This window comes from Podarcis tiliguerta (assembly GCF_965153285.1).
Source record: "Podarcis tiliguerta genome assembly, chromosome: 2".
NCBI lineage: Eukaryota > Metazoa > Chordata > Lepidosauria > Squamata > Lacertidae > Podarcis > Podarcis tiliguerta.
Window position 1 is genome coordinate 65280594 of NC_139535.1, and position 11219 is coordinate 65291812.

General features: G+C 43.9%; 1 protein-coding gene across 2 annotated transcripts; it reads left to right on the plus strand.

Annotated features, from left to right (window-relative positions):
- Positions 1–5748: 5748 nt before the first annotated feature.
- On the plus strand, positions 5749–8017 carry NEUROG1 (neurogenin 1). 2 transcript variants are annotated; one of them, XM_083424463.1, is made up of 3 exons: positions 5749–5829; positions 5869–5923; positions 6378–8017. In XM_083424463.1, exon 3 carries the CDS (start codon positions 6379–6381, stop codon positions 7060–7062), a length of 684 nt encoding a protein of 227 aa, XP_083280589.1. In that variant the 5' UTR covers positions 5749–5829; positions 5869–5923; position 6378; the 3' UTR covers positions 7063–8017. The 2 variants fall into 2 exon arrangements, with proteins under 2 accessions (XP_083280589.1, XP_083280588.1); XM_083424462.1 differs by having other exon boundaries at positions 5749–5923.
- The last annotated feature ends 3202 nt before the right edge of the window (positions 8018–11219 follow it).

Consider the following 11219-nt stretch of genomic DNA (forward strand, 5'->3'; position numbering starts at 1 on the left):
CCCGATGATCGTCTTCCAAAGCAACTACAGTGGCACCTCGGGTTAAGTACTTAATTCGTTACGGAGGTCCATTCTTAACCCGAAACTGTTCTTAACCTGAAGCACCACTTTAGCTAATGGGTCCTCCTGCTGCCGCCGCGCCGCCGGAGCATGATTTCTGTTCTCATCCTGAAGCAAAGTTCTTAACCTGAAGCACAATTTCTGGGTTCGCGGAGTCTGTAACCTGAAGCGTATGTAACCTGAGGTACCACTGTACTCTATTCCAAACTTAAAAATGGAAAGTGTAATGCTAGTGGTTAACAGAAGAGGTTTAAAGACTGTCTCTAGGCAAATCTTTTTAAATGTATTATAAACACCAACAATTGGGGAACACTTGCCTGTGAGCACTCCAATTGGAGAACAGCCTTTACCAAAGGTGTCATGGGCTTTGAAGACACTCGAACTCAGGACGCAAGATAGAAACATGCTAAGAGGAAGTCACGCTTGGCAAATCCACACCATGATCAACTCCCGCCCAGAAACCTATGGCCCTACTGTGGAAGGATGTGTGGATCCAGAACTGGCCTCCACAGTCACTTACAGACTCATTGTTAAAAGCGTGTTTATGGAAGACAATCTTACTCGGCTACAAGTGATCGCAAAAGAAAGAAGAGTCATAGGCAGACAAATTGTTTGGTTCCTTTCCATGCCGGCATTATCACCCTTCCTGGGGTAGACAATGTTGCCACGGGGAGTAACCCTGTTATTAAACATACCTCTGAGTGGTATTACCAGAGTGGAGTGGGGTCAGACCATCGGGAATTGGTTCCAGTGCTGCTGTGGCAGCCTGTGAATTAAGCCTGTGAGTATTGGAGCATCCAGATGTTGGCCACTGGAAACCAATCCCTTAAAAACCGACTATCCGAGGGCAGTCACTTAACCATAACATGGCCATTGTGCCAGTTTCACCAGCAGGTCATTTCGGGGAGATTTGCGGTGGCCTGGTGGTGTTGTAAGTGACAGGTCTGTGCAGTGAGAAGTTGATGCCCTTGATGAGAATCAACCTGTGAACACTGTCTGGCATGTGCGGTTCGAAAGTGAAGTGTCTGGCTTGGGTAAACTGGGCTGAATGATGATTTTGAAAAGGGAAGGTGGCTGGACTGCTTTTAACTAGTTAATCATGTGTCAGCAAACACAAGAGCCTCTGTTTCTTTCCATACTCTTAGCTATTGAACTGCAAAGTGATTCCGATATGTCTCATGGGGAAATCCCTTGATGTCTCTTGTTCGCTTGCTCAGAAGTGACAATTCTCAGTGGATGACGGTGTTCAAGATACCCCACCATTTCAAGGAGCAGCTCCTTAAAGCACACCCAGCGGCACAGTATCAATAAACACAGAGCAAGGGCAAAGCTCTTGTTGTGGAATAATTTCTTTAAGAACAGAATGGACAGGAAAGCATCGTAAATATACAATGCTTGTCTCCTCCCTCTTTCTTTCTTAATCCACACATCCTCAGCACTGAAACAATAAGTTCATTTGTACAAATGCCATAGTCACCATTTGCACATCTGTCTCTATCACCCTTATCACTAGACATTTATACACCTAAAAACATACTAAGCAAGCACGATGCTTGGAATTCTAAATATGGAAATGAATTTAAGTTTCTTTGGGTCCCAAGAGTCATGGAATTATTTATCATATCCAAGATACATTTGAGATCTGAACTTTGGAAACTTTGAAAAAGGAACCATAATTAATTTTCCAAGGCTGTAATCCTTAACACGCTTACCATTTCTTACTCATTCACCATAGATTTGCATGTGGTGTAGCGGTTAAGATTTGTAATCTGGTGAACCAGGTTCGCACCTCCGCTCCTCCACATGTGGCTGCTGGGTGACCTTGGGCTAGTCACACTTCTCTGAAGTCTCTCAGCCCCACTCACCTCACAGAGTGTTTGTTGGGAAAGGAGAATGTTAGCTGCTTTGAGACTCCTTCGGGTAGTGATAAAGCGGGATATCAAATCCAAACTCTTCTATGGTGTTAGTGCTCCTGTCGCAACCCACCTTGAATCAGGCCGCAACCCACGAGTAAACATGCATATTACTCTGCTGCACAAGAACTCATTCTGAGCCTGCTCTTGTAGGAAAAGGTTATTGACTGATTTTATACCTAATATAGACATATATTAGATAACTATTGAATTAAAAGCTGATGTCAAGGCATTGAAACAGCCATGGGAGAAGCTGCCAGAGTCTGGATAAACTCTAAAATGACAGCCATTGATTCAAAGAATGGAGAAACGCTTATTGTTGTGTCACTTTAATGAGATTGTTTTATTGTGTGTTTTAATTATGTATGTTCCTATTTTAATGTTTTCAAGTGATTGTTTTATTTTAATTATGGGCGTTTTCTAAATGACAGCCTTCACCTATATGGAGGTCCTGTTTGTGTGGCAGCCAATTAAGATCAGAAAGCTTGATGTTATGAGAGACAGGGTCTTCTTCGTAGTGGTCTGACAGTTACAGAAGTGCTTTCTGAATTCATTATGCTTGGCTTCTTCAGTGCAGACTTTCAAACAGGTCTTTAAAACATTTATCTTCCAGGCTTCCTTCCTTCAATGTGTTTCAGGTTATGTGAATCTGAGCTATGTATTTTCTGTGTTGAAATCTTCTGGCTTTGTTTAGACCTATGAATTACCTCTTAGCAATTCATACTTATTTGATTATCAAATTCTTGTCTATACATCTTCTTTGTTGTGCGTGCCACTTTGTGAGGTCATGGCCCTGAAATGCACACTAGAAATATTTTCAATTGATCAATAACAACTGCAGTAACTTCTACAAAAAAAGCATTCTGAATTTTGTGAAGCAACTTATACACCAAATGGACTAGAATGTTAGCAAATTATCTGGGCATCATAATGCAAAAAACTAGGAACAAACTTACGCTGTTTCAAAAACCATTTTGAATAAGGAACAGTTGGGGGAAAGGGAAAAAAATCATTTTACAAAAGACCAGAGAATAGATCAATTATCAAAGTTAATATCACATCCCTTGAATACCCATCAATGTTAAAATTTTAAAAATTAAGCACAAATATAAGCTGATGTTTTGACGGAAATGGAGTTACTTTCAAATATTTTTCAGTGAAACAGGGAAATCTGAGCACATGCTAGCAACTATCTTAATATATTCTCCAGTCAAATGCCCATTCTTGATCTTCTACATGTCAATGAGTCTTCTCCAATTGACTTCCATCAAACACAGACCCCAAAAGTGCAAGTGGTATTATCTTTGCCGGCTTGCACAATTTATTCACAAAATTAGTAGACTGCCTGCTATTGAGCGAATCTGAATTATTCATTGGGAATAAATTATCCAATAAATTTAGCATTTCTTTCTGTTTGCAAATGAATTAGTCCTCATTATTCCTGGGCATTTGCTATTCATAAGTGTTCACTGAATAGATTATTATGCAAACAAATTTCAACCTATGGGTGCTTCCAAAATTCTCTGCTATTTACGGTGAATTGTTACTGATCAATAAAGCACATGACTTTTTTCCTGCCTGACCCCTGGCTGGCTGAAGACAAAAATCTATTTAAACAAACAACAGAAATTTGGACAATAGCTAGGAACTGGTGAAAAGAATATCCTTCTAGATCCATTTTGAAGCAAATAATCAGTTGTGTGAATTTTACTGGCAAATTGCTCATTTCAAAGGGAGCCAACTAGTGCAAGTTCGCATAGGTAAGAGAAGCATATATTTACTATAGTAAGTGCATTGAAACCTCTCCTTGGGAGACCTGTAACTTGCATCAATAGATGGCATTGTGCATTTACCCTTCTATAAAATGGGAGCAGTGGTATGCCTCACAGGGATATTGTGAATGTAAAATGCAAGAAATATGGTTAAAGGTCTTTACAAATTAAAATCCCTATATAGATACGGGTGGGCAACCTATTGCCTTAGGGCTGCAGGTAGCCCTTGGCCTCATTTCAAAAGCCTTCTGCAAGTGGTGGGTTCAAAGCTCTGTCAACTTGAATAGATCATCTGTCCCTCCCCCAGTAGCCTATTGGACAGGGAGAGGAAAGAGAGAAGCCAGAGACTGAAAGAGAGAGGAGGGAAGGGGGTAGCAAAAAGAGTATGAGAGTGGGGTGGTAGAAAGGGGGGGGGTGACCCCATCAAACTTTGGGCTCTGGCACCACTCACTGTTGACATGTGCCCCCTCTCCAAGATTACCCCAAAAAGGAAAAAAAATATGTTAATCCCTGATGCAAATCATAAATTGCAGCAGAAAGTATTAGTAAACATCACTTCACATTTACCTTAACCTCCTCCTTTGGGAAGAATAGTGGGGTGTAAATTCAATCCATCAATCAAATAATATTCAGATAGATCTAATAGCACACTTTTCTGATATTAGAATCATAGGGTTGGAAGATACCTTGGGGGTCAACAAGAATGCTGCTAGGATCTGCACTTTGAGAGATGGCCATTCAGCATCTGCTTAAAAATACACCCAGTATAGTAGGCAAGGTGAGGTAGGAAATTTTGGGGTGCCATTCATGACAGGAAATGGCCAGTTATATTTGGGTGTGATGCAACCAAAGCTTAGCACTTTTAGTAGCAACTAATTTCAATAACAGAATAAAGCACGATTCAATCTGCAATAGCCCAAGATTGTAGATTCAAACCCCACGTTGGGCAAAAGATCCCTTCATTGAGGGGCTGGGCTGGATGACCCACCTTCCAATTCTTTGGTTCTTTGAATCCCATATAGACTTAAACCGGGACCAAGTGTCAACCGACCAAGTGGGACTGAGTAACCCTGCATAGGACCAGACTTAATCTCTCTCTCTCTCATCAAATCTGTGTGTTCTACATGCAACAGAGTTCAAACGCGTTCTTTTAGCCAGAAATATATGAAAGCTTTAAATTGAGATGTATTTTGGAGTTTCAGCACAAGGCTGCCTGCCTAAGGGAAGAAGAACTTATATATCAAATCCGCTCCCCTGTTCTGCCTCCGGCCTCTTTCTCTGCGGGGTCGGTCGAGAGAAGACAAGAGACCTCAAAACGGAGGTGATTTTTCTTTACCCCGTAAAAGCAGCGAGCATTGTGCCTCCCTGGAAATCTGCGGTGATACTATGTCTCTGCTGATGTCTTCCAGTGATCCCTCGCGCTTTTATTCACGAGGTGACAGAAAAGGTCCCCTCTGAAAGAACTAAGCCCCGCAGGAGAAAAGCGGGGATGGGATGAGGTGGGAGGCGGAGGAAGAACACCCCCCCCCCCCGCATTCCCGCTTGGCGCACCGCTGAATGAATGAATGAATGAATGGCCCCTGGAACCTTCGGCTGCGAGCGCTCGGCCTCGCTCGCCCAGGCTCCTCCGGGGGCTCGCGAAGGCTAATCACTTTGTTCCCATCTCCCTCCCCCTCCCCCTCCCCTTTTAATAGACTAATGAAGCTCAAACAAGTAGGCTTAGCCCAGTGATAGCTCACGTGGCTCCCCGGCAGCTCTCCCTCGCCATTGGCCGGCGGTAATTATAGGCACACTCCCGTGAGAGCCCGGAATCCTCGGCGCATAAATTATGCAAATAGGGGAAAGTGCCGCACGGGGCAGACCTGATGCCTGGATTCATTCATTCATTCCGCCGGAGCTTGCCGGGGGGGGGCGCCGGGGGCCAGCCGCGCGAGAGAGGCCCATTGTTTTACGGGGTATATAAGATGTCTGAGGCCAGTCGTGTGCCAAACTCGTTGCTCACACGACTTGATAGCGGCAGAGATCACTTCAGAGACAAGAGGGGTCGCGTGTCCCGCCCGTCGCTTTTCTCCCCGCCGGGATCTCCGAGGAAGAGAGACCTCGGCACTCTCGCCGTCCTCTCGCTGCTGCACTCGGGGGCTGGGCGCGCGTGGATGTGCGGACGGCCGCCCTGAGCAAGTGAGTAGGAGCGGGGCAGGCAGGAGGGATGGGCGCAGGGGCTGGGCGGGCAGAAGAGGGTGCAGCTCTGCTGGCTGGACACAAACGACAAACTTGAACTTCAGCCCTGAAAGGAAACGACACTGACGCTGGCAGAATAAAAGCTAATCATTTCTTACAGTTTCTTTTCTTGACTGGACTTTTTTAAAAAAAAAAAAAAAACACCTCACATTCACACGTTATTTGTGTTTGGTGTGGGTTTTTTTAAAAAATACTATTTTTAAAAAAATCATTTTTACTTTTACTTTTTTCATAGAATTGTAAAAATGAAGGAACCCCAAGGATGATCTGGTCCAACTCTCTGCCATGCATCTCCTTATCTCCTTTTCTCTAGTTCACTTGTGGTTCTGTCTCCACTTTAGAGTTGGTAATAATGGTGCCCCCTTTCTTTTTCTCCTCTTCCTCCTCCTCACAGGATGTCCTCGGCCCTGGAGACCAGTTACTCTGACCTGGAGAGCAGCAGCGACGTGCCCTTTTGCCTCACTGACGACGAAGGCAGCCTCAGCGGCCTACAGGCCCCTTCCCTGGCCGCCCCCAAGCGTCTCACTTCCCCAGAGCGCGGCCTTGTGAAGGGCGAGGAAGAGAAGGACCGGAAGAGGCGTCGGGGGCGCACCAAGGTCAAGAACGAAGCTGTCCTGCACACTATCAAGAAGACCAGGCGGGTCAAGGCCAATGACCGGGAGAGGAACCGCATGCACAACCTCAACGCGGCCCTCGACGAGCTCAGGAGCGTCCTCCCCACCTTCCCTGATGACACCAAGCTGACCAAGATAGAGACCTTGCGCTTTGCCCACAACTACATCTGGGCCCTCTCTGAGACGCTGAGGCTGGCTGATCAGCGCCTCCAGAAACCTTCCAAAGAGATGGTCCTGCCCAGCTTCTTGAGCTCCGCAGACCCGCCCAGCCCTGGCAGTGACGCAGGCTCCTGGATATCCACTGCCTCTCCAGCCACCTCTTCCCTCTCTGCCTGCACCTCCAGCCCTGGCAGCCCAACAACATCGGAAGACTGTTGTTATGGCCATACGGAGAACCTCTTCTCCTTCCGCTGCCTCCACAAAGACTTGTTGCAGAGTACTTCCTGCTTTGTGCAGTACCATTAGACGAGGGCGGTTTGCTCCTTGGGTGGGCAGTGCCCCTTCTCTTAGCATTGCGAAACGATCGGTGCTTGCCCTGCTTGGGCTCTAGGCTCCCATGAAAACACAGGGTGGGGAGGTGTACGTTGGGCCTCTTCACATCAGAGCAACCTCAGACTAATGTCATCTCCAACCCAAAAAGTCAGTGATGTTAAGAAATGTTCGCATGCACACCCAGATATGTGAACAACGTAATGCAGTGTTTAGGCTGGCCTCCAGTTGGCTGTCATGGCATCAAGACCCAGCTCACTAGAAGACTTTGCTCCCTTTGCTAAGATTTTCTTTCTCTCTCCCTACTCCTGCTTTTTAATTTAATTTTTTTTTCCCCTTTGCACTTTTCTGAATGTCACAAATCCCACTTTGTTTCCTTCTTTTCCACTGGCCCTGAGCTCTTGGGCATCAATATGATTTAGAAAAGGGAATAAAAGGGACAGATTTGCTGCTACAGACAAGGTGAAAAGTCAATTTTACAATTTGTAGAACTCTAATGAAGAAAAATGAGCATGAAAATTTGGTTTGAACGCCCTGACAATACAATGAAAAGGCTTAGGGAGGGCTGATTTGGCTGGGTGCACAGGGCCTCCTGCTAGGTACTTAGCTCACAAAATTCTCAATGACTCTAATTGCTGTGGATGGAGCTTTGCTTTTTTCTTGGCAGAGCTCTGAACCCTGACATGATCAGTCCCTAAAGAGGGCAGACAAGGAACTGGGTTCATGCATTATGGATCTTGACCTCTGCTGCTTCTGTCTTGTTTTTGAGTAGGACTAGACACAGAGCATTCACTGACGGGGTCTGATTCTAGCTTAATTTATTCAAGAACTTTCATTCATATGAAAATTGTATTTTTGTACATAAAGAGCTTTATTATTATTATTATTATGTCTGCATTGTCTTAAAATGAGATGCTGTACTTTTTATATAAAGAAAATCTTGCTGTAAATAAATGTTGTTTTATACATTTATAATTTGGGTGCATTTGGATTTATCTTTTGTTCCAGAGGTTGTAATTTCATAAAAATGAGCCTGCATTTGTCAGAGGAGGCGATGCATTTTATTAGCGAACAGGAGAAATTGTGTCATGGCACAAACATCTGAAATCAAATTAAAAGCAGTTATCCGGGTAGCAATACATATACACCATAGAATTCTCTTACATCATCTAAATTTGGACACACACATAAGCTATTAATACTTACAATAAAGCAAATTAAAATTGGTGGCCATGGTTTAGCTCTCAGCATGAGGCTACCTGTGGGGATACACATACTAAAAAACAGAGTTCTCTTTGGTGTAATGAAACATCAGCTGGCAACAGATTTTCAAAGAAAAAGGGATTAAAAGGATCAATAAAAAGTGACAATTATGTAGAAAGTGGGAAGTGACAGGTGGATGCCTTAGAGCAATGGGTTTTTGAAGGCTTTATAGTTTTGCACTTTCTGAAGGGGACCTTTCTTGAAGATTTCAAGCTTTTAATCCTTCCTCTTTAGTTAAATTAAACTTTTTGAAAACTTTGGGCTGAGTTTTTACAAGTAACAACTAATCAACATATTGAAATAACATGGAACACATCCCCAAACAAACTTTACATTTCATGCAAACACCTTTCAATTCATGTTTTAGATTATTGCTAATAAAGGTGTTTAAAATGGCTTTTGTTTTCTTAAGCACACAAATTATCTTTTTTTGGCTCCAGTTTGTATTGTGTTTGTTTTCTTCTTCAAGGAATTAAGGGCAGCATGCATGGGAAGCTAGCTCATTTTATCCCCGCAAAAAACCCTTTCAGATAGGTTAGACTAGAGCTTTCCAAACTTTTCATTTTGGTGACACCCTTTTTGGACATGCATCATTTCGTGACACAGTAATTCAGTTTTACTAGCAAACTGGAGGTTAAGCTAACCCCTTATAAGAGCATTCACACGACACACTGCAGCCAACACAGTAATGTGTCACGACAGTTTGGAAAGCTCTGCCTTTCTGTGTGAAGGGGGCTCTACACCACAGCCATGCTTAATTATATTACACTGATGTCCTGCATTTCCTTGGCTGTGTTTCAATGTAGTCCAAGTGGTTCTTTCCATCTTATCCTCACTACAGCCCTGTGAGGTAGCGTTATACCAATGTTTGTAATCAGCAACCACATGGGTAGGGTAATATGTGTGGTAAGTCAAAATCCAGCTTTTTGGATAAAGTGTTATAATCCTTAGCCCCCTTCCCCAGCTGAAACAAAGCCGTGTGTGTGTGTGTGTGTGTGTGTGTGTGTGTGTGTGTGTAGCTTCATTTTGCTCCCTTGTTGTCCTTGTCTCTCCCCTCCCTGCTGTCAAAATATAAGTCTGAGCTCCCCAGAGAAGAAATATGCTTTCCTTCCTCCTTGTATTACTTCATAACATGGCATTGGTAAATCTAAATTCCCAACCCTAGAGCTGCCTGTTCTTTGGAGCCAGTGTACTGGCAAGGAAATTCACCCCAAAATCTTCCCACTCCATAATGTTCCCACATGGTTGCATCACCCCATGGCAATGCTTTTTCACTGCAAAACGCATCATGATTAACATGAAGAGGAGAAACTGCAGAAAATGAGACCCTGGCTAAGCCTTATGTCTGAATTCTGACCAGTAGTGAATCTTAACTATGGTGAACAAAAGCGAGCCAGTTTCATCAACTATAGCTTGAATATGGTGTATTAAAACTAACCACAGTTAAGATCAACCACGGTTTGTCTGGGTTTTGATGACATGGCAGGCTGTGGTTTATATAAAAAAAATGGAAACAAAAGTTTTCAGACTCCTTGTGCTACGCTGAAGGAATGAAAGGGGAGCTCACACGCTCAAAACACTATTCTCAAAGCACTGTTCTCTCTATTGTGGCACATGACCCATCAAATGATGGCCTTGGGGGAAGTATGACCATGTGAAAAATCCTTATCAGAGAAGAAATAAAAATAAATAGCTATTTTGGTGGGCACTGCTTTCCTTCCTGAGGCAAGTCAATCTGTGATAGCGTGCAACTTGGGACAAACATGCTCAGTGCACCGGTATGAAAAGAGCCGTTTTGTTCAGCAGAGAAATTGTTCGCACACTGGGTAGAAGCCAAGTTGCTTTGTCTTTGTATATATGTCACTTCATGTGTGAAAAGATTGTCAGGTTGTGATCCGAAGGAGAACAAACAAAGAAACTAAAGTCTGGCCTTAGGGCAGAGAAAATAAATAAAAAATAAAGATGGATTAACCCCTATTTTGAGACCCGCAGAAGTAAACTTATGGACTTGAAAATTATCTTCGCTTTACCTCGTCCATCTTTTCTCCATTTGAATTGTTCTGCTCCCTTCCTTTTAATAGCTGGCGTAGGGTGTGCGAGACAGGATTTGGAGCTTCCATTATACTCTTTGGAAGCGAGTCAGCTCAGCCTTTTGCTTGAGAGCTTATTCCATTTCTATAGCGCAGGGTAAATCCTCTATTTGTGACTCCAGCAAGGGGTCTCTCCAATCCTGCTGTAGGTGCACGTGTCTGGGATAGAACACTGGTTTTTCTTCCCTCTTAAGCCCTCAGGAGACGCACCAGGAAGCAAGTGCCAAAAGCCCCGACTCACATCCTGCTCCGAGGAGAGCACACGGTGCAATTGCAATTCTGAACTGGCAGCTGGCTGCAGCACTGCTGAATATAAACGGGAGCGATCAAATGGATGATTGCTACTGCATGCAAGGAAGCGTGCTGAGATGGCTGTGCCTAAGAATGTTGTTTTAAAACACAGCACCCAGGCCCAGTGCAGTTCAAATAAGGACACTCAACCTGTTAACGCAGAGGAATTGGCACGGCCAGCTGCTTCTCCGTCTCTCACACAAATGTCACCCGTAAAATCTATAGGTTGTGCACCTGCAGAGTCAAAAAGCCTAAGATTCTGCTCAAAGCTACAGAGATGTCTTGACTGCAAGCCTGCTCTCCCTAACCTCAAACACCCCGTTCGCTAAGATTGTAGTTTTGAAAGACTCCATTGGACAGATTGCAATGGGTCTGCCTATAAAGTATGTCACAAATCAAGAGAGAGGGGAGGAGAGGCTAGCAAAGTTGTAACAAAAGAAGTATTGGGCATCGGCTAAAATGGAAACAAGTGTGACGGCAGGCCTTTTA

Excerpts from the sequence above, each read along its gene's own strand:
- NEUROG1 (XM_083424462.1), top strand. The coding sequence starts at position 6,379 with ATGTCCTCGGCCCTGGAGACCAGTTACTCTGACCTGGAGAGCAGCAGC.